This window comes from Podarcis vaucheri (genome assembly GCF_965113315.1).
Source record: "Podarcis vaucheri genome assembly, chromosome: 7".
NCBI lineage: Eukaryota > Metazoa > Chordata > Lepidosauria > Squamata > Lacertidae > Podarcis > Podarcis vaucheri.
In genome coordinates, this window is record NC_138765.1 from 69,514,668 (window position 1) to 69,538,912 (window position 24,245).

The 24,245-nt window shown below is 46.7% G+C and overlaps 1 protein-coding gene across 1 annotated transcript; it reads right to left on the reverse strand.

Moving 5' to 3' along the window:
• Positions 1 to 50: 50 nt before the first annotated feature.
• LOC309537595 (trypsin-3-like) lies at positions 51 to 22,345 on the reverse strand (the record flags this gene model as incomplete). The annotated part of the gene is made up of 6 exons (XM_082232490.1): positions 51 to 200; positions 2,095 to 2,361; positions 5,543 to 5,684; positions 7,196 to 7,355; positions 16,652 to 16,762; positions 22,291 to 22,345. 6 exons carry the CDS (start codon positions 22,343 to 22,345, stop codon positions 51 to 53), a joined length of 885 nt encoding a protein of 294 aa, XP_082088616.1.
• Positions 22,346 to 24,245: the final 1,900 nt, after the last annotated feature.

Here is a 24,245-nt window from a genome sequence, read left to right on the forward strand (position 1 = left end):
TATATATTCTACGAATTGGTTATTTGATCATCAGGGACTGAATGGCAGGTTTATTTCTTGAAGATGGTCTTGTAAATCCATTTCTGGAAGTTGGAGACTGCCGTGTAGACACCTGGGTATCTGGGGCTGGCACAGCTGTGGCCCCAGGAAACGATCCCAAAAACGCGCCCTTCACACACTAAGGGCCCCCCAGAATCGCCCTGGTGGGAGAAAGAAAGGGGGGGTGGAAACACAGTGAAGAGAATTAGCATTAAAGCTTTGTTAAAGCAGCTGCTAATATCCATCGGTTCTTTATATTAAAAAGCAAACTACATTTTAAAAAAGTAATTTCACAAAGCTCTTTTAAAGTCTCGACCCATCCCCACCTGGTCCCTGTTGGAAGCATAACACTCAAAAGGAAGAGTGGCACATTTAGGAGCCAGTTGCTGGAATAGCCAGACAAGTTTCTTGGGAGTGGCTCCTAAGTATGGGCCATTAAGGTAACAAAGGAAGTGGCTCTGTGCAGGATTCATACACAAACAGATGGGCCCCCTCTCTCAACTAGCCATTAGCTGGTCTGGCTTGAGGTGTGCATGAGACAGCTAGAAGCAGGCAGAAAACAGAGAGGCAGAGACATGCTTAGTTTCTGCTTGAACCCAAGGCTGCAGCTCTGGGAGAAGCAAGACCTTATTGGCGTGTTAATGTTGTGAAAGGTAGAAAGGTAAAAGCCAGTGTGGGGTGTGTGTGTGTGTGTGTGTGTGTAAAAAAGGTAAACGTAAAGGATCCCTGGATGATTAAGTCCAGTCAAAGACGACTATGGGGTTGCGGCGCTTATCTCACATTCAGGCCGAGAGAGCCAGCATTTGTCCACAGACAGCTTTCTGAGTCATGTGGCCAGCCTGACTAAACCGCTTCTGGTGCCACCACATTTACTTTCCTGCTGCAGCAGTACCTATTTATCTACTTGCACTGGCATGCTTTCGAACTGCTGGGTTGGCAGGAGCTGGGGCAGAGCAACAGGAGCTCACCCCGTCGCGGGGATTCAAACCACCAATCTTCTGACCGGCAAGCCCAAGAGGCTCAGTGGTTTAGACCACAGCACCATCCACGTTCTTTACGTTTACCTTTGTATGTGTACTAGAAGCTAGAAGCAGGCTGCAGGCTGGGCAGTTGAGTGACAAAGGCATGCCTGATTTCTGCTGGAATCAAAGCCTGTGGCTATGGGAAGACCCTCTTGGATTTGGGATGCTAATGCTGTAAGCTCCTCCATTGTAGGTTTAGGTTGTATATATTTGGGGTGGTGTGCAACAATATGTGTCTAGGTGCATGACTGAGCATGGAAGCGTGCAGTCGTCTCCTCCAAAATTTAACTGATATGAAAGAGGGAGGGGGTGAACCCCAAAGAACAGCAACATCATCAGCTCTCTCGAAGAACATTTCAAGAAGGGATCCCCCAACCTGTCAAAGACGAGAACAGCAATTTATGGGCAACCAGGAAAACTGGGACTGGTAAAGCAGGAAGCACTGGATTATCTGCCCTTGGAATTAAGCCCTTCTCAAATAAAGATGAATCACAGCTGAAGGAGAAACGCAGAAGGTGGGCAGCAGGGAAAGGTTTATTTCTGAAAGGCACAGAGTGGGGTGATTCAATCAACGCAGCCACCATTCTGGAAGACAACAGGAAAGTACAGTACAGGGTGGGGAGAACCCTCTTTCATATCCAAAAACCCAGGGGTGGCATGGAATCTCCAGCCTATTGGCAGAGAGGGGGTGTGGCTAGGGAGAGTCTCAAGGGCCAGATAAAGAGAGCTAGAGGGCCACATTCGACTCTCAGGCTTGAGAACGTAAGGAGAACCTGCAAGACCAGGCCAATGGACAAGCTAGTCTAGCCTCCTGTTCTCACAGAAGCCACCCAGATGCCTGCAGGAAACCCGTAAGCAGGATTTGAACACAAAAGCCCTCTCCCCTCCTGTTGTTTCCGACAACTGCTATTCAGGAAGTGTTACTGCCTCTGACTGAGACCCCAACCCAGCCTCCCTATGCTAAGCTGATCAGTTTTCCAAAGAGGCATTTAGTCTTCTGAACTTCCTCTGCTAAACACACACCGGCGTTTACCTGACAGGCATCTTTCCCCCCGGTGTTGAACCCAGCGCAGATCATGTTCCTGGTGATGTACCCGGCGTACGAAGAGGAGCTGTTGCACTTCCACGTGGAGATGATGGGGAGGTGGACGCTGCGCAGAGTGTCTGATGTCCTGCCCCCAATGGGAGTGGTGTAACCCCAACCGGAGACTTGGCAGAAACGTCCGTCCCGGACCGTGGCTCCTTGCTGGGGAAGGGGCACGATGGAGACAAAGGGGCTGTAGGCCACCGGCCGGTTCAGCTGTTTTGAGACATCAAGGGATGGGGGTGGGGGCAGGTTACTTATTCCATCAATTCAATCTCACCCAGATGCAGACCCTCCAGTTTGGGCCGGTGGTGCAAATGGTTGGCATGCTCAGGTGTATGCAAGGAACCCACACCTGAGAAGCAGCTCCATTGAGCTCCTTCATCACTGCAACCATCTCACTCAGTTGCCATTTGTTCAAGCCCAGACACTGGTGCAGCATCAGACAAAGGAGGATTGGCAGGTGCCACTGCCTGCTTGCTCATTGACTTTTTTAATTTTAAATTTTAAATGATATTTATTGAGTTTTATAACATATAAATACAATCTTTGTTTTTTCACATAAACTCAAGCTCATTTGAGCTCATTGACTTCCCCCCTTCCCACCTCATGGTTACTTTATTTATTTGCTATATCATCACATTTCTAATTTTCCCCCTTTCCTATTGTCCTATTTAATTTATCTGTAAAAAGGTAGAATTTTCAACCTTATAAGCCTTTTCAAATCATTCCTGCCAATGCTGTTAACTGCTTACAATTGTCCTTCAAATATTGTATAAATTTCCCCCAATCTTTTTGGAAAGCTTGATCTCGCTGGTTTTGGATTTTAACCGGTCAGCTTCGCCATACAGTATTCCATCATCTTCGTCTGCCACTCTTCAATTGTTGGTAACTCCTGTTGTTTCCATTTTGGGGCTATTAAAATTCTTGCTGCAGTGGTTGCACCCATAAATAATTTTTGATCTCTTTTAGGAATTTTCTTCCCCTACTATACCCAGTAAAAACACTTCCGTTTTTTTTAAAAAGTGTGTGTGTGTGTGTGTGTGTGTGTGTGTTTGTGTGTGTGTGTGTATTATTATATATGAAATCTCAGAAGGTTTTCATGTCCACCACATATGGTAAAAATTCCCTTCTTTTTCTTTACATTTCCAACATTCCTTATTTTTCATTTGATACATTTTAGCAAGTTTAGCTGGCGTTAACTACCGCCTATACATCATTTTCATAATATTTTCTTTCAATGCACTGCAGGCTGTAAATTTAACGCGTGCTCATTGACTCTTTGCCCAGCACTGATGTGGTGAATTGTTTTTTGAAACAGAAGTTACACTGTTACATACAGCCTGTTACGTCGCGTGTATCGTTACCAGCGAGCAAGCTGGCGAAAACAATGTGGAGACAGAAGAAGAGGAACAGCTGTGATAACGAGGGTACAGTGGTGCCTCGCAAGACGCAAAGAATCCGTTCTGTGATTCTCTTCGTCTAGCGGTTTTTTCATCCATTGATGGATTAGCGGATTAGCGCTATTAGCGCTATTAGCGGCTTATCGGATCAGCTGATAAGCGGCTTAGCGGCTTACAAAAAGGGGGGAGGGGGAAAAACCCACAGGAACTCACAAGACATTTTCGTCTTGCGAAGCAAGCCCATAGGAGATTCGTTTTGCGAAGCACCTCCAAAACGGAAAACTCTTTTGTCTAGCGAGTTTTCCGTCTTGCGAGGCATTCGTCTTGCGGGGCACCACTGTATTATAGATTTAGGAGGGGACCCCCCCCAAAAAAAACCCATAGAAATGAATAAATGCTAGGATTTTGATTCATTGGCATATTGACGCAGGCCTGGACAGGACGCCTTCTGGGCTTAACGAGGCATCTGACCGTCGCCTGAGCCTTCTCCAGCTAAGGAATTGCACATCGCCTCTCTAAGTGAGGCCCACCTGGGCTGTGGGTCCTGGCCTTCTTTCCTTCAGAACTAACCGCTGTAAGTCCTGGGATCCTGAGGTCAGGGGTGCTATGTCCCATTTTGGCACTTGAGGCAAAACAGGAAGTGCCGCCCTGCTCTGCCACACCACCACTCGCCACTTCTGTGCCACCTGCCAGTGGCACTGCAGCTGTACCACTTCTTGTGGAGAAGCACTGCTGGCATTGGCAGGCCCAGACAGAGGGGGGCCCATATGGGCCACTTGGCCTGGGCCTCTGATTCCAAGGGGGCCTCGGTCAGCATATTCACAATCGCAGGGGATGCACTGGGGCAAACGTGGAGGTGCAAAAGCGGCGGCGGTGGTGGGCGGATTCCCTGGGGCCATGGCTGGCAGCGAAAGGAAAGCATTTTTAAATGTAAATACTTAAAATAATCCTTTTCCCTATGTATTTTTAAAAAGCACTTTTGTATATCTATATTTCCCATTTTGTCTTTATATGCAGATACTGTTCAAGCCTTGAAATAAAATTATTTGTCAGCATAACTTTTGTGAAAATTATTTATATACTTACTTATTTATAAGACTTCAGTTATCCCAAGGGTAAAAAAGGGGGGCAACATTGTCTACCTGGCCCGGGCCTCTGCCTGGCTCTGCAAGGCCCTGGGCATTAGTGCCGATTCCCTGAAAGAGCTTGCAAGATCTCACCCGAATCTCATGAGATCTTTTGCTCTCCTTGACATTGCTCTCCTTGCAAGACTTCAATGAGATCTCACAAGACCTTACAGGAAACCAGCACCTATACTGGCACCGCTTCTCTGGCAGAGATGGTGTCATGCCAGGAGGCACCCATGAGGCAGCTACTTCACACCACTTCCTGGATAGGTGGGCCTTGCCTGAGGTCATTATAGGCATACACACTGGTATCTGTTTACCTGTAAGCACAAACCTTTTTTAAAAAAACAACAAGTTTCTCAGTCTACCAGATTTGCACAAAACAGCAGCCATATGTTGTTTGTGTGTGTGTGTTGTTCCAAGCCGGGGAAGCTGAGATACATAGGGATTTGTTTACATGTGCACATGCACCTTTTGTGATCTACCATGCTTGCACAAGCTAAAAATAAGCGATGCCTCACTCCAAACTAGGTAAGGATTTGGAGCTGTTCACCTGAAAGGCTGCCCGTTGTTTCATTTCGTCCCTCTTCCCTTCCCAGCTCAACAGCTTGGATTTCCTAAAAAAAAGCTGAACAACTTTGCCTGCCCTTCCCCAAAACCCTGGCTATGCCCATGACTGGTGTCTCTCCGTTATCTTTGTTTTTCAGTCCCCCATATAATTGCAATTTTTAAAAGTCACCATTTTCAAAGATCTGGCCAGCAGGCTGTGGATCCTGGACCACCTGGGCATGCCGTCCACAACTCCAGCTGAAACTCTCCCTTCCTTTCGATCCTGACCCCATTCTGACACCCAGGAAACTTTGTTACCTTGATAAGCATGATGTCTGCATTTTTGGAAGTGGCGCTGTATTCTGGATGGACCACCATGCGGGCAGGTCGGAAGATCTGCTCCGTGCCTTCAAACGTGGAAAGCGAATATTCCCCGGCTACGATCAGCATCTGGTGGATTCTGAAAGGGGAGCAAGAAAACGGGATGAGGATGGATTTATCACAAACATGTCAGATTTGGGTTAGGCAGGGGTCTGTTATGCAGGATTGTCAGATCTTGATATGTCTTTGGGCTTACCACATATGGGCAGTGTAGTAACCTCTCCAAAACCATATAAGACAGTAGTTAATTTGTAGGAAGAGCTTTGCTGTAAAACTGGCAACAGGGGGAGAAATCTGGATAAAAGCTGTCCACTGCCCCTTTTCTCAGGTTTCCTCCTCTATCCACCTTCTCCTTCATGCTCCTTTCCCATTAAATTGCTACTCTACAAAAATTTCATTCAGCCGCTGATACAGAAAAAATTGGGGTGGTTGGCTTTTGCTGCCCAACTCCCCAAGGGACTGAGTCCCCTAAGTCCATGATTGGTCAGAGATGAATGGATGGAGGCAGGATGCAATGAAAGCAAGGCAGATCTTTATACTACTACTACTAATAATAATTTATTACTTATACCCTGCCCATCTGGCTGGGCTTCCCCAGCCACTCTGGGCGGCTTCCAACAAAATATTAAATTACAGTAATCCATCAAACATTGAAAGCTTCCCTAAACAGGGCTGCCTTCAGATGTCTTCTAAAAGTCTGGTAGTTGTTGTTCTCTTTGACATCTGGTGGGAGGGCATTCCACAGGGCAGGTGCCACTACTGAGAAGGCCCTCTGCCGGGTCCCCTGGACCTCAGTGTCTGGGTAGAACAATGGGGGTGGAGACACTCCTTCAGATATACTGGACCAAGGCCGTTTAGGGCTTTAAAGGTCAGCACCAACACTTTGAATTGTGCTAGGAAACATACTGGGAGCCAATGTAGGTCTTTCAAGACCAGTGTTATGTGGTCTCAGCGGCCGCTCCCAGTCACCAGTCTAGTTGCCGCATTCTGGATTAGTTGTAGTTTCCGGGTCACCTTCAAAGGTAGCCCCACATAGAGCACATTGAAGTAGTCCAAGCGAGAGATAACCAGAGCATGTACCACTCTGGTGAGACAGTCCGTGGGCAGGTAGGGTCTCAGCCTGTGTACCAGGTGGAGCTGGGAGACAGCTGCCCTGGACACAGAATTGACCTGTGCCTCCATGGACAGCTGCAAGTCCAAAATGACTCTCAGGCTGCGCACCTGGCCCTTCAGGGGCACAGTTACCCCATTCAGGACCAGGGAGTCCTCCACACCCGCCCGCCTCCTGTCCCCTCAAAACAGTACTCCAGACACTCACACAGGACCTTCACCGCCTTCACTTTATTTTTCTGTTTTCAACAGAGTTCCCTCCCCTCCTAGGAAGGAGGCAAGAGGGACTCAAAACCAAGAAGAAACATCTCTTTCTGCTTTGGATTTTGAACCTTTGATGTGCTTTTGAGTTTGTGCAACGTTTCCAAATCAGTGCTGCCTATTTCTGACCTGCTCCCACCAACCTATTTTGATGCAGGATGCCCGATGGATGGACCTGGAGAGCGTTCAGATATTCTGCAGTGTGCCTTGGCTCCTTACCCTGTTTTGCAGTGGGCGGCGGTCAGGACCCAGTTTCGACTGATGAGGGCTCCACCACAGAAATGGTAGCCTGTATTCCTCTTCAGAGAGACCAGGTACTTGGAAGAGTGGGGTGAAACTATGTAGCCCCCAATGATGCGTTGGGAGTCGCTCACGCCGTCTGCAGAGCGAAGGGGAAGAACTGTCATACAATTTTCAGAATCTCTGAGGGGGCAAAAATCTATGCACGTGACCCAGCTCCAACTGAAGGCTCCTCCAAATGTACTTTTTAAACTGTACATTTATTACAGTTTGTGGACCTTTATGTGTGATCATTTCAACACAGCTTGGGCCTCGCAAAAGCAGATGTAGGGTTGTTGCGCCCAAAACCAGTCCTACTCAGAGTAGACCAATGCTTTTTTTCTTGGGGGGGTATGCAGGGATACGCATACCCCTAAACATTTGTGAATATTTGTACTTTTGTCCATTTACTGCATTTATTTTTCCTGATTCGAACTATAAAATGGGGGTTTTCTTGAGTCAAAATGAGAGTACAGTGATACTTCGGGCTACATACTCTTCAGGTTACATACACTTCAGGTTACAGACTCTGCTAACCCAGAAATAGTACCTCGGGTTAAGAACTTTGCTTCAGGATGAGAACAGAAATCGTGCTCTGGCGGCGCGGCAGCAGAAGCAGGAGGAGGCCCCATTAGCTGAAGTGGCGCTTCAGATTAAGAACAGTTTCAGATTAAGAACGGACCTCTGGAACGAATTAAGTACTTAACCTGAGGTACCACTGTACCCCTAAACATTTAATTTTTTTAAATAGAAAAAAGCACTGGAATAGACCCAGTGAAAATAATGGGCATGACCCACTTAGGCCTGGTGACTTCAGTGGGTTAACTCTGAGTGGGACCCATTCTGCTTCGTTTCCAATTAACACACAACCAATAACTTCCTGCTCTGATCTTTTTAATACCATAATTGTTCCATTTTAAGCTTTTTCTTTGTCTTGTCCTGTATTTGTTGCACTTTTGCAAGTTGACCTCTCCTGACTGGGCAAAAAACTGGGCAAACGTCACTGGGCAGCTAGTGTAAAGCAAAATGATGTGTGGGCAGCCCAGTATAAATCTGCTACTAGTGCATTATTATTGTGTCCGTAACATGTTGCAGAAAACACACAACAGCCACCAGTTTGGAGGGACCCCTAGTCTAACACAGAAGTTTTTATAAGGGTCAGATAGAACCACATGACCTGCCCTGACCTATCATTGTTGAGACTCCCTAGAGACGTAACTGAAACTGCAACAGATTGCTGCAGCGTGAAGTGCTGCTACTGCTCAGTGTTTCAGCCACTCAGCCAGGCCCTCCCTAGTGTTACTATCTGCCTCGCTCCCTACTCCCATGCTCATTGAGCATGCTTGGTCCTAACTGGGCTGCTGGGGGTGGGGGAGGTGCCCTATCCTTAATTCCTCCCACCCTTACAATCTTTTTTGGACTTCTGTAAACATTGGGATTTCACACTTGTGTATGGTGATACTGTTTTCATTCCATAAGCCAGAGGTTTTCATCTTTTTGGGGTCCACGGCTCCCTTGACCAACTACATTCTTTCTGCGGCACCCTTGTGGGGCCCAGTTATGTCACCCTGTTATGTACTGAGTTGAATAGGATCCAAAATGCAGCAATATGATTGGTCCTAGAACAATAGGATCCAAAATGCAGCAGTCTGATTGGTCCTAGAACAATGCAGCAGTATGATTGGTCCACAGGAGCCACCCAATCCAGCTCCAGGTGGAAGTGAATCCACAACCTGATTGGCCTACAGGAGAATCCTGCAATTAGCCAATCACATGCAGCCCATTGTGTAAATAATGTATATAAAGCAGATATTGTGGGGGAACTTCCATTCCTCCTCACCACTACGAGCTGAATAAAGAGCATGAAATCCACTCTTGACTCCGAGTATATTTCACACCCCTTGCCTGCAGAGCTGGCAGCCCCTCACCCCTTTTCAAACACCCTCCCTTGTGGAGTGTTCCCTCAGCCTCCTCTCTTCTCCCCTCTCCTTGGGAGTCCTCTGGGCAGCCGCAGCTGCTGCCCTAGTCTCTGAGATCCCCACCCCTGAAGAGAGGTGCCTCTTCACACTGCCCCATAGGATCCTGGGAAGCAACCCCTGGCCAGGCCCAGAGGCACCATTCACCTGGGGAGCTTGCAGCCAGGGCTCCTGCAACAAACAGCAGCACAAGCCTTTGGGAGGCTGAGATGCGAGAGGGCATCGGAGGAGGGAGGGAAGGAAAGAGGGACAGAGGCCAGTATTGCCCACTCTGACCATCATTCAAGGCACCCCAGGGTGCCACGGCAAATATGGTTTGAAGCTCAACATCAAAAAAACGAAGATCATGGCCACTGGTCCCATCACCTCCTGGCAAATAGAAGGGGAAGAATGGAGGCAGTGAGAGATTTTACTTTCTTGGGCTCCATGATCACTGCAGATGGTGACAGCAGCCACAAAATTAAAAGACGCCTGCTTCTTGGGAGAAAAGCAATGACAAACCTAGACAGCATCTTAAAAAGCAGAGACAAAGGTCCATATAGTTAAAGCTATGGTTTTCCCAGTAGTGATGTATGGAAGTGAAAGCTGGACCATAAAGAAGGCTGATCACCGAAGAATTGATGCTTTTGAATTATGGTGCTGGAAGAGACTCTTGAGAGTCCCATGGACTGCAAGAAGATCAAACACATCCATTCTGAAGGAAATCAGCCCTGAGTGGTCACTGGACGGACAGATCCTGAAACTGAGACTCCAGTACTTTGGCCACCTCATCAGAAGAGAAGACTCCCTGGAAAAGACCCTGATGTTGGGAAAGATGGAGGGCACAAGGAGAAGGGGACAACAGAGGGCGAGATGGTTGGATAGTGTTCTCAAATCTACCAGCATGAGTTTGACCAAACTGCGGGAGGCAGTGGAAGATAGGAGTGCCTGGCGTGCTCTGGTCCATGGGGTCGCGAAGAGTCGGACACGACTCAACGACTAGACAACAACAACAACAACAAAGGGTGCCACGGCACACTGGTTGAAAACCACACTTGGAGAATGAGCTCACAGTTAGCATATAGGACAGAAAGCTGTTAATAGTTGGCCTTAGAGACGCCTCCTCTGACCATCACTGACCACTACACCAGCCGTTGCCTCATTCATTCGCTCAGTTTTCAGAGAGAATACAGGCAGCATTGCTGGCGAATCCATTTTATTCCAGTGTTTTCTGTGTCGTTCTCCAGTCTTTCCTCAGACTTGATTCGTGATGATTCACTGCACTGTACCCCACCATTAAAATACAATTTCAGCAGCAGACTGTGAATGTGCTGGTGAGGTTTCTCCCTCCTACTGGCCCTTTAATTAGTCATTTCCTGTTCTCGGTATGTGCCTGCTTTAAAAAGAAAAGAAAATACTGAAAGGCTACCAGTTCCCAATCTCTCTTTTCCACGAATGCCTTGCCATTTAAAGATAATGTTCTTTCTTTTAAAAATCAATTGGCTTTCTGCAGGCAATAGAAGATCTGATTGTTCCAGCAAGTTTTTACTGCTGTGAACATTTTATTACTAAACTCTTACTGCCAAGTTTACTGCTGCTTACTTTATGCTCAATTTCATTGGGCTAAAAATTTAAAAGGTTTTATTCTGTTTTCTTCTTTTTAAAAAAAATAATAATAATTCTGCTATTCTAACTGTTTTGCTCTTCCTACTCTTTTTTAAAAGTGGGGCGGGAATCACTTCCCTAATCTGGTTCTGTGGTCAAATATAACCCCAGTTAAAAAGACAAAACAAAAATTTAGATATGCTTGATAATGGTACCAATATTTTGGGTAAAAATGAAACTGAATTAAGGATGGCTGTTTTGAAAGCTGGAATTCAACCATAACAGTATGTTCTGCATCCTGGAAGGGGAAACTTTACTAGTTTCCTCTCATTATTCAGAGGGGGAAATGATGAGAGTCACTCCGACAGGAGGCAGCGATGGGCACTCAACGGATGGCTTTGAAAGATGGTTTGACAAAGTCATGGAAGAGAAGACTATCCATGACTACACTATACCTCCAGGGTCAGAGGCAGTAATGCCATCGGATACCAGTTGCTGGAAATTCCAGGAGGGGGGAGTACAGCATTCCTCAAACTCTGCTCACACGCTTCCCCCAGGCATCTGGTTGGCCACTGTGAAGTCTAGATGGGCCACTGGCCTGAACCAGCATGCCCTTATTGAGTTCTGAGGAAACCTCCCTCCCATGGGATTTACTTCTGCTTAGACAACACTCAGGGACACGGGTGGTGCTGTGGGTTAAACCACAGAGCCTAGGACTTGCCGATCAGAAGGTCGGCAGTTCGAATCCCTGCGATGGGGTGAGCTCCCGTTGTTTGGTCCCTGCTCCTGCCCACCTAGCAGTTCAAAAGCACGTCAAAGTGCAAGTAGATAAATAGGTACCGCTCCAGCAGGAAGGTAAACGGTGTTTCCGTGTGCTGCTCTGGTTCACCAGAAGCAGCTGTGTCATGCTGGCCACATGACCCGGAAGTGTACGCCGGCTCCCTTGGCCAATAAAGAGAGATGAGTGCCGCAACCCCAGAGTCGGTCACAACTGGACCTAATGGTCAGGGGTCCCTTTACCTTTACCTTTACCTTTACCTAGACAACACTCAGAATCTTGACTCTTATGTACTAAGCATGGATCCTAAGCATGGAACAATAGGCAAGTAGGATCCTAGAATGCAACAACTGATTGGCCTGCAGGAAAAGACCAATCAGGCTCCAGGAGGGAAGCAGAATCAGCCAATCAGATGGGACTCATTGTGTAAATAATGTATATAAAAGCCTGAGGTTTGGGGGGCAATTCAATCACTGTTTTACAAGCTGCAATAAAGAGCATGAAATCACTGCAGGACTCCGAGTACGGTATATTTCATTGACCAAAGAGATAGACGTTACCAGATAAAGTAAAACGATCTCAAAGGTCATGTGCAGGGGTCAGCAAACTTTTTCAGCAGGGGTCAGTCTACTGTCCCTCGGACCTTGTGGTGGGCCAGACTATATTTTGGAAAAAATATATAAATGAATTCCTATGCCCCACAAATAAACCAGAGATGCATCTTAAATAAAAGCACACATTCTACTCACGTAAAAACACCAGGCAGGCCCCACAAATAACCCAGAGATGCATTTTAAAGAAAAGGACACAATTTACTCATGTAAAAACACGCTAATTCCCGGACTGTCCGCAGGTCGGATTTAGAAGGCAATTGGGCCGGATACAGCCCCTGGGCCTTGGTTTGCCTACCCATGGTCACGTGGAACCACAGTTTTAATTTTCCTTCCAGCTGATTGCGAAAAGGCGACACCTGAGCAGTGCAGGCCTCCTGTGGAGGCAACCAGCGACAGCTCTTTTAAATGCACATTTAAGAGTTGCCTTTTTGAAATATGAGTGTACCGTTTTTAAAAACGACTGGAAATTGGAAGAGGAGACTTGTCAGGAAGCAAGAACATCCAAATTTATGTTCAATGGAGTGGAGATAATTGCTCTGTTATGCAGTGTCACTTTAGTTCGGGGGGGGGGTTAAAGTGCTTTTAAAAAAAATAACAGCTAATGTGACTTCTTAATCTGCATGTTCTTACACATGCTTAGAATTACAGAACTGTAGAGTTGGAAGGGACCCCAATGATCATCTAGTCCAGCCACCTGCAATGCAGGAATCTCAACTAGATCATACATGACAGGTGGCCATCCAGCCTCTGCTTAAAAGCCTCCAAGGAAGGAAAGTCCACAACCTCCCGAGGGAGACTGTTCCACTGTCGAACAGCTCTTACTGTCAGAAAGTTCTTCTTGATGTTTCGCTGGGATCTCCTTTCTTGTAACTTGAAGCCATTGATTTTGATCCTACCCTCCAGAGCAGGAGAAAACAAGTTTGCTCCATCTTCCATGTGGCAGCCCTTTAGATATTTGAAGATGGCTATTATGGCACCGTGGGTTAAACCACAGAGCCTAGGACTTGCCGATCAGAAGGTCGGCGGTTCGAATACCCACGACGGGGTGAGCTCCCATTGCTCGGCCCCTGCTCCTGCCAACCTAATAGTTCGAAAGCATGTCAAGTGCAAGTAGATAAATAGGTACCACTCCGGTGGGAAGGTAAACGGTGTTTCCATGCACTGCTCTGGTTTGCCAGAAGTGGCTTAGTCATGCTGGCCACATGACTCAGAAGCTGTACACCGGCTCCCTCGGCCAATAAAGCAAGATGAGCGCCGCAACCCCAGAGTCGGTCACGACTGGACCTAATGGTCAGAGGTCCCCTTTACCTTTATTATATCTCCTCCCAGTCTCCTCTTCTCCAGGCAAAACACCCCCAACTTCCTCCAACATTCCTCATCAGGCTTGGTTTCCAGACCCTTTGATCATCTTGGTTGGCCTCCTCTGTTCCAGCTTGTCAATATCCTCCTTAAACTGTGGTGCCCAGAAGTGGACACAGAACTCCAGGTGTGGTCTGACCAAGGCAGAATAGAGCGGGGCTATGGCTTCCCTTGATCTGGACCCTAGACCTCTGTGGATACAGCCTAGAATTGCATTAGCTTTTTTCTTTTCTTTTGCTGGCGGTGAATCCCATTGAACTCAGTGGGGCTTTGTTCAGGGAAAGTATGCTCACCATTGCAGTGCCTATAAATGAAGTTGATTTGCCAGAGGTTATTTGTTTAATTTACACAAGCTGCAAAATCCCAATTTCCTTGGCAGAGAATCTGCATCGCCTTGGTGCGAAATGCCCTACAGCTCTGCAGCACAGCAGATGCTTTGCTTGCAAAAAGTCTCCTTCATTCTTTCTTTAAAAAAATATTATTTAAAGGATCGGCTAGCTAGCAGGTTGATTGACAGCCCCTCCGCTTGGTTCCTCAAAGGCCTGCTGCCAGTCACAGCAGGCCGTACTTAGGTTACATGGTGTCTACATTGGTGTATACATTGAGGGCTGCTGCCCATTGGGACTGGTAGGGTTGTTGCAGGAATTTATGTATAGGTTGGGGGGGTTGCCCCTCCAGCAGATATCATGCACATGCAGCCCACTACCAAAACCAGCACAAACGCTTTTGTGACTTTTGTGATTTGTCCCCACAAAACACTTCATCACAGTTTCTTCCTGTCTATTCAAAGGGCCTTTGCTGCACAATACCAACTTTAACAATTCACTCATAAATGTATCTATGCACTGGTTCACTGGGGAAACTTCAGAAATTCATATAGACATGTGAGCTCAGCTACTCAGCAGCCCCTCTGTCTGAGTGAAAATCCCTGGCATCCTGATACCTGAGTGCCAGACAGGTAGCCATTCCAGAAATAACAAACCCAGATGAAGACAAAAGGGTGTGATTAACTTGGCTGGGAAACAGGGAAATGTAAATATATTTTTTGTTACACTTGATGGGTGTTTGGTGGACGGCAAGGGGAACCATGGGATAGGGTCCAGGATGCTCAGATTACTGCCACCAGACCTCCCCTTTCGTGATGTATGAGTGATGTAGTTTTGGGGGGTGTAACATGGGGATTAGCAGCTGATAAAAGTTTGGGTGCTCTTTTGTTCGGGGCTTCCATCTTGTTCCACCTTTGTGGCAGGTGGGAGTCCTGTCGTGACAGTCTTCAATAAAGACCAAGCCTACTGGCTGCTGTTTTGCTCTGGTATTCCTGACTGGTGTCCTTGTTTTTTGTCCAAGGGAGCCCTCAGATTTCTCCATTAACAGGGTGGAAGGCAGGGAAGCCAAACAGTAGGTGGAATCAGAGCCAATGACAGGTGGAGGCACTTCAGTATATTTTTGTCCGCATCCTTCTCCTCCCTGAGGAGTTTTACATTAAAACTAAGGAGGAGGAAGCTGAAAGCCAGGGACACACCCCTGGGCAAGGGCAGAGTGGGGTGGCTGAGAGCAGACAGGAGTTGGTGGGGCAGTGCCACATCTGTCCTAACAGATCAACCTGTACTGGGTGTCAGGCCAAATCAATAGAACTCAGAGGCCAGCTACTAGCTTGAGCTGATGGCCAACCCTCCTCCTTCTGCAGCTGGTGGTTGCATCCAATCCCACTTGCTTTAAGACATTAACAGTAGAGAGTTTAGTTCTCTCTGCTCTCCGCTCCCTTCTCTGGCAAGGAGCGTCATAGCGGAGGTGGATATCCCTCTAAGGACAGCCTCCGTCGGATCAGCTACTCAGCTCTCCTCTTCTCCCTGACAATAGCGAAACAAAGGCCATATATTATTCATTTAGGTTTTCTCGAAGGGGAAGTTGAGGAATGAGCAGCAGAAGCCCTGATTGTTTTTCACGGGGTTTCTTAATTATTTGCATCCTGAGGAAAGGGACAGCAAGCCATAGAACAGCAGTGGGAGACTGTTTTCAGCCGGAGAGCCGCATTCCCTTCAGGGCAGCTTTCCAGGGGCCACATGCCAGGAGCGGATGGGGCCAGAGGCAAAAGCGAGCAGAGCAATGAATGTGCATTTTATATTTGTGCACTAAGCTAGTTTCATCATACACCCCTATGCTGTGGGAATTTAGAGTCAAATCCAACAATGCATGTTTGCTAAATAAGGATATGAAGGGGTTAAGACTCACAGAGTTCCTGATTACTAGAGAAGGCACTGTGTGATGTCACTTCCCTTGAGTTCTCTGATATGGGAAAAGTCAAAAGCGTCTAATCTTATCTACTTCTCCCTGCCATAGAACTCATTCTTTCTTTTCCACTATGCCTCCAAGGCAGATAGATATCTGTCTGGTCTCCGCTTCAGCAGAGACTCCATTTTTTAACTCAACTATGTATTTTGTAATCTAGAAGTAGAGTTTGCCGGCCTTCCTTTCATTACTTTTAATGCTGGAATTGAGGGCAAGACATTTATGTGAGTAAAACACTATTTTTATCCTTGATTTACAGTCTGTTGCACGGTTCTTTTCTTAAGAGTGGGGAAAAGAAAAATCCAGTCTGCTTCCACAGCCTGGATAAATAAAAATAAGGTTACACAGCCTGCTTCCAAAGTTTCCAATCTAATGTTGCAAGGCATGATGTTTTGAACAGCTAACTAATTGTTTTAAATGCTAAACTGATTACTTTAAACGTTCTGCTCACACACGAGTAACAGGGGGATGAACAGTAAATATATACCTACAAAATCCATCCAACATGTCCTGCATTCAGGCAAGCAAAAAGGTGTACCAGAGAAACTGCAGACAGGCTAACACACTCGAGGGTATGAACTAAGGTTGTGGAGGACTGGGACCTGGGAAGAGCCCAAGGATCAGATATGAAAGCCAGGAAGGCAGTATCTGGCCTCTGGGCCTGCAGGTCATCTCCCAATCTATTCTTTCTTGGACAACATTCTGAAAGCAGCACCTGGAAAGATTTCCGGGCCTATAATCGATTCTGGTCCTCTCATCCCACTACAAAAGCCATATGATGCTGGTACTCCCATACCTGGCCACACCTGTACATTCTCATCACTTCCAAAGGAGCCTCCGGTTGCCTCATCACTCCTGGAGACATGCTCAGGGTCGCCAGCTTTTGAGCTGATCTGTGGAGTCGTCCCTGGAACAAGAGCGCGATGTGCAGCTGTTACTGGCCCCCTGAATTGCTGTCTCGATTTCTTGCAGATTATCAATGGGTGGGGAAGGAGCGGTTTTGCATAAAATTTGCAGATACTCGTTTTTATGTGGATATATCCAGGTTTAGAAAGAATGGCTATAATTTAAAAAGAAGCACAAGGCATTACAGTGCTCTCATCATAGTGGGAGTGTGCAGGTGGCCTAGAGATTAGGGGGGGGGAATCTAATGCACTTCTCATTTAAAGCTGAATCCATAGAATTCACACTTTCCAAAATAATATGAGAACCAAAACACAGTGATCCGTCGAAGGTTGCACATAACTGATTTTTATTATTATTATTATTGCAATGCAAGTTCTCCACTCAAATAATGTTTACCAAAATACATGTTTTACAAACAAACAAACAAAACCGGTGTGCATAAAAATAAATATATTAGTGAAAGCAATGTACAAAAATGCATTTGGTCATGAGAAATTGCTTGCAAAAATGTGTACCTGGGTCAAAACTGTGTACTAAATTGTGCTACTTAAGAGAAATTTACACTAGAAAGCTGAAGAATTTTCATGAGGAGTGTGTGTGTGTGTGTGTGTGTGTGTGTGTGTGTGTGTAACTAAATTTAAGATGGAAAAATCTGAGGGTCCGAGAGGACCAAAATGGACTGATCCTTTCCTCCTTATTCCCACAGCAGCCAGCTGCACTGATTGGTTGCATGCTTTCCTCCAGGATTTAGGGAAACAATGTGCAGCTTAACAAACTGCAGCTTCCAGAATTCTTTGGGGGAGGCTATGACTGTTTAAACTAAGTCATAAACCAGTATGTAAATCGAAACACAGCTATCCTTTGAAAGCTTTACGTCTCTGAATTTTGCAATGCAGTTCTCCAACAAAATAACACCTACCAAAAAATTGTATATTACAAGAAACTTGTACTAAAAGGCTGATAAATTCTTTTTAGGTCTTTATTTTTTTTTAAGGCTGACGTGGAAATGTGGATGGGACGCAGGTGGCGCTGTGGGTTAAACCACAGAGCCTAGGACTTGCCGATCAGAAGGTTGGCTGTTTGAATCCCCGCGACGGGGTGAGCTCCCGTTGCTTGGTCCCTGCTCCTGCCAACCTAGCAATTTGAAAGCATGTCAAAGTGCAAGTAGATAAATAGGTACCACTCCGGCGGGAAGGTAAACGGCATTTCCATGCGCTGCTCTGATTCGCCAGAAGCAGCTTAGTCATGTTGGCCACATGACCTGGAAGCTGTACGCTGGCTCCCTCAGCCAATAAAGCAAATGATGAGCGCCACAACCCCAGAGTCGGCCACGACTGGACCTAATGGTTAGGGGTCCCTTTACCTTTACCTTTACAAAGGTGGATAAACTGAACTAAGGATGGAAAAATGCGAAGCTAGAAATGGAAGAATAGGTCCATCCTTGCTGATAAATATGTCTGGCTGGAATGTTGGCAAGTTGGCAAAACAATTACCGGTAAATGTCACCTGGGTTTGGCAAATCCCCCATACTGAGGAGACCATTCCAGCACCAGCACCCCTGGTTCCAAAGCAGATTGGTGCAGCGCACACTAAGCAAGCAACAATCCCGTCTGTGGCAAGTTACTCACCAATCAATGGGAAGAGGAACAGCAGGAGTTTCATCCCTTGCACTAGCTGCCTGTCCCCACTAAACCGTCCGCTGAAAGGGAGCTGCCCGCAGGACAGGCACTCAGTGAATCACCTCTTCCTCTGGGCATCCCGGTTCTTCTTTCAGTTGCCATGACAACCCCCATCCCCATGAGAACAGTGGCTCATTCACCTAAGAGGTCCTTCAGGGACGCCAGCACCTGGTTGACTTCCCTTCACCTTACGTTCTTCTCAGCTTCCTCTCCCAGCCCCTTCGCATTGGGCTGAGGTGAAGGGCACCCAGATACTGCCTTTTGCCAGCTTGGACAGTGTTCCTCTTTCTTGGTCAGCTCCCCAGGCCGGCAGCACGAGAGACTCTTCCTAAAAGGAGCTTCCATCTCTCACCGCCTGGCACGCGGCGTTGCGGATCCTGCCAGGAGAGATCGCTGACAGCGCAGAAGGAAGAGGATCCAGCTTCTCGGTGCAGATGCTCTGTGGAAATCCTTGGGGAAACGATGAACCTCGACCCCGCTTGAGGGGCAAAGCGTCTGTGCCTCGCACACAAGCGGAACCAAGCTCATCATCTCTGTTGAAAAGATATCAGGTGGCGTTCTCTTCCTGGTGTTTAATCCTGGATTAGACGGACCATTGCTTTTGCTCCTTATAAAAGCAGTGCCATGTGCTTTGATGAGCCTGTAGTTCAAGGGCAACACACACCATGGTGAACATCAACTTGGATGGCTTTAAGAGAGGATTAGGCAAATCCATGGAGGACAAGTCTGCTGCTAGACACAATGGCTGTCTTTGCTGTTGGGTGCAGTATGGCTCTCAAGGCCTCTTGCTGGAATATGCAGGTGGCCAGCTGTCCTGAGGTCCTGTGTGTGTGTGTTTCGCACTGGTACCTGGCTTTCCACTGAGAGAACAGGATCTGGAATAGATGGGCCTTTGGCCTGGTCGAGCAGCTTCTCCTTATGTCCTTAACACGCAGGAGGTCCCAGGTTCAGTCCCTGACATCTCCAGTTAGAAGCATGAGGTACCAGGTGAGGGGAAGGAGTCATTGCCCAAGAAGATTCTGGGGAGACACTATCCATCACAGTAGACCATGATATATAATGAGTTGAAAAAAAATGTTTAAAATAACCTTTTCTATAAAAACAAACAAACCCCGAAGTCTTCCTTTTAGGAATTCTAGGTGCCGAAATCCCAAGGACATTATAGTTCATGCATACAGTTTATAATAATTTGAGTTATTGTAAGTTACCATGCATATGCAGGTCATCGTTTCAATAATTAATTGGCATTTCTGAAGCATTTCTGTATCCTTCTGCTGTGCTGAAGAAGAATTCCACGAAACAGTGGGTGTATCCAGAATCACTGTTCACTACATCTGTTTGCACATTTTGTGACTTTCAGTTTAATGGTGAGTTTTGGACACAATGGAGATGTAAATGATTTGGATTATTATAAAAGATGCAGGAAGAAATGACTAACAATAGGACCCACAAAGGGGAGGAGGGAAGTTCTGGAGATTCTTTGGAATCTTGTTTCTGTGTTGTATGATGGCTATGTGATTGTAAAAAAATTAATCTGAAAAACCAAATAAATAAATTTAAACAATAGATCATGCCAGACACTAGAAGAAACAAAATATCTGGCCTGGTCAGAGGCAGCTTCCAATGTTTAAATCGCCATGTTATGGTGCCATCATCCACAAAATTGGTTTCCCCCCTTGCACTGACTTCCCCCCTCCACACACCATTACTACTTCCCAAGCTTATCCAGAATCCAGGTACCCTTGAGGGTTTTTTCCTGGCATCTGCAAATGTCTGAGTGCCCCCCTCATTGCTCCATGAACTCTGACCTTTGTCACCCTTGAAAAGGAAGGACCAGAAGTTGGAAAAGTGAAACTAACATCTCCTCCTGTTGCTAATGTTGTTGTTAGATTTCTTACCCACACTGGGGTAAGAACACCATGAACCACTGGGGCATGCTACCACAATATAAAAATTCAGTATTCAGACAAGTTCAAACTTATTGCAATTAAGGAGTAGGGTAAGTCCTAGGAAGCATGTCAAGGCATAAAAGGGTGCTAGACTCACCTCTGTGGGGAGGGAAATCAATAGCTCCTACAAAGAATGTCCTCTCCTAGGCCACCTGCCAGAGAATTTTTTTTGGGGGGGGGGGTGGAACTATCAAGAGGGCCCCTCTGTCAGGAGTTCAGTCTATACTCGAGTAGGACCCTGGCAGAGACACATGCCTGACTGGCATGTTCTCTCCCTCCTGGTCGATCGTTAGGGAGCTTCATAAGCTTTCTTCAGCCCGAACATCACAGCGACCAATGCCAACCAACACCGGCACACTTAAGGATCTGCAGAGTTTGCACATCATGCGTGACAGACCTCAGTAACTCAGCATTTTGGCTAATCTACTTTACAGCAGTACCTCAGGTTAAGAACTTAATTCGTTCTGGAGGTCTGTTGTTAACCTGAAACTGTTCTTAACCTGAAGCACCACTTTAGCTAATGGGGCCTTCTGCTGCCGCTGCACCGCCACTGCACGATTTCTGTTCTTATCCTGAAGCAAAGTGCTTAACCCGAGGTAATATTTCTGGGTTAGCGGAGTCTGTAACCTGAAGCGTATGTAATCTGAAGCATATGTAACCCGAGGTACCACTGTATTTATATATAAACACACACAGAGCACTGCAATATGGCTCCCTCTCTAGCATCGGACAGCAAAGAGAAAAAGAACAAAGGACAATAGTCCCACTTCACGGAACACAGTAACACAAACATCCTGTCTCCGTCACTTCCCACTCTGTGGAGTCAAAACATATACCGTCATGTGAAAGACAAAAATCCCATGACTGCAATCATGGAGCAGGAATTCTAACACCCTCTGCCAATCTTAGCACTCAAGAGGGTCTGTAGGGAGGGAGGCAATCTTTCACCTTGAATTGGGCCTGGAAATGAACTGGCAACTGATGCTTTTAGAACAGGGGCTATTTGAGTTGTACATGGAACTCGAGTCAGTAACCTGGCTGCTGCCTCTTGAACCAGCTGAAGTTTCCAAGTCATCTTCCAGGGCAGTCCCACGTAGAGAGTGTTGCAATAATCCTATCTGGAAGTTACCAGAGCATGGAGTGCAACTTACGTGGCAAGAATCACAATCTGGAAGCAAAGCCGACTTGGCACCCTCGGAAAGGATTTGTTTGGAATTTCCCTTACTGCAACACAGCCATTAAACACTCAGAAGCCCCGACATCTCTCTACAAGTCCCTCCGAGCTGCGGATGTTTCCAGTTTCCATTTAATTTAGGAAGACGCTCTTTATGGTCCTAAGTAAAATATTGGTTCTTGGTTGCTCGATCAATAAATCCTCTCCGCGGATAAGCAAACCAAGGCAAAAGCTAACAGGGAAGCGCTCGGTTCTTCATATTCTGCTTGTTTCAGCTCAGTGGAGGAGAAAAAGAGAAGGGGAGAAACAGAGATCACACAACTGGGCAGCCCTTGCTTATTTGGTGTGTTGATTGGCTGTAAGGAAGATGGGGTCTTTTGGCAACTCCACCTCTTTTTGGGAAGAGGACCCTGAAGATGTGGAGACAGATCTGGGTGGCTGAGATAGCTGGCAGGCTAGGAATTTATATGACCCTGAGAATGCCTGAAATTATAATATCTGGTACAGAGGTGAGAACCTCGAGTGTATGGGTCTATAATACCCTCCAGGGCTCATTATCTCTGCCCGCAGAGGCTTTCCCCTCTCACCAGTCCTCCTTGGGTTAGACACTCCTTGAACAGTGCAAAGGGGGCTGTCTAGAGCTGGGGATCTGCTTTGCTTTGACTGGGAGAGCTGGGTTCCTTGACAGCTCCAAAATCCGTCGCTTGGGAGGGGACCGCTCAGCCACCTGGGCACACCTGCAGCATCTCGCCTTTCCCATTCTGCGTCAGCTCCTCTGCCATGCCCAGGCTGCCACCCGTACACAGGGAGCATCCCGTATCACCGCCAAAAGGAGATGCTGCTTGCTGAGTGGTGCTGTGGCAGCGGGCCAACCTGGCTGGGTAATGAAGGCAGCGTTTGTTCTCGGCCTCCAAGGCCAAAGGAAGCAGCACTTAATCCACCACGAGGCCTCGGAGAGGCCAAAGCCAACACGGTTCTGTTTTGCCCTCTGTGTACTGAAATTAAAAAAATAATAAGGTCTTATATAATAAATGTTCGTAAATGTACCAAGCAAACACGTACATAACTATATAAACCACATGTCTGAAGCAGCACAGGAAAACAGCCCTGAAACCATTTTGACTCCCAAACTGGCCAAATGTTTTCTCTGCAAGGAGGGAGGGGGTGGGATAGCCTCCCCATTGTCTTTTTGTTCACAAATCCTGTCTTAAGGGTAGGTCTGTGTATGAATAGGGTGAGCCTGTGACCTGGCTCAGAAACTAAGTATTTGTCATTACAAAAGACTGGCCAGGCTCCCCAGGGTATCCAATCAAGTGACCATTAACAGGTCTGCCAGACAGGAGATAAACAATGCACTCAGATTTCTGTTGTAGACTGCCCTTTCTGTGATGTAGGTATGATGTATCTGTGGGGTGGTCTTGAGCTACACCCCTTTCTGTGATGTATGTAAGATGTATCTGTGGGGTGGTTTTGGACTCCACGGCAGGCAATTTAAAAGGTCTGTATAAGGGCGGGCACACCTTTGTTCTGGGTCCTCCTCCTTTCCTGCGTGTGAGGGGAGCACCCTGTTGCAACAGTTCAATAAGGATCAGGCTTACGAGCTGCTTTGCTTCTCAATATTCTCTGGTTGGCCTCTTATTTTCTCCGACTGATGGAGAACCTACAAAGGACTCTATAAGGGCTATTGTGTCCCCCAGAAGGGAATAAGGGCAGATTTCCATTTATTACAGTACAAACCCCTCCTAGGACAGGCAGCAGGGCAGTGATGTAATTTTAAACTCTGGGCTTAATGGTCTTAAAGGTATGGGGAGGCGAGGGCAGACATGTCTCCTGCTGTATGGGCTGTCCTCTATTTGGAAGTGTTTGAAAGGCTGCCAGAAGACAGTCTATTTCAGGTCTACCTGGCCTTTACAATTCTCACCCAGACAACACCCCTTAACCAGGCACTCCCTCTTTCCCTGGCCATGCCTCTCCCTGGCCTTGTTTCACAACCTCCGTGAGTGTTTTTGCCCAGCTGCGATGTGTCCTTGAACTCTTGATTCTCAGAGGTTTCTAGCAGAGGTTGGGTGGCCATCTGCCAGGGATCCTTCGGTTGAGATTCCTGCAGGGAGGTTGACTGGAGAGACTGTTGGGGTCTCTCCAACTTTACAATTCTATGGATTATTTTTATTTATTTTTAAACGAATCATAGCATTTTTTAGAGGATTATCTAGTCCAACCCCCTGCAATGCAGGAATAGGCAGCTGTCTAGGGTTGCCATATGTCCGGATTTCCCCAGACATTTTCTGGGACTCCAATGACGGAATTAGTGTCCAGGCGAGATCTTGGAAAGTTGACAAAATTTCCCAAAAAAACTCAACAACTTTTTTGTGTCCAGATTTTTACTTCTTGAAATATGGCAGCCCTACAGCTGTCCCATATGGGGATCAAACCTGCAACCTTGGTGTTGTCAGCACCATGCTCTAACCAACTGAGCTATGCGACAATGATGCTACAATGAAAGGCACCAAAAAGCAATTCAGAAGGTGAGTAATCTCAACAGCTATAGAATAGGAAAGAAAAATGTGAGTGAAGCGTAGAATGTCTTGTTTATTGTGTGTGTGTGTGTGTTTATATCGTACAAATAAATACAATATAACATGGCAGTGCACAACAATATATACAGTAAAATATAAAACACAA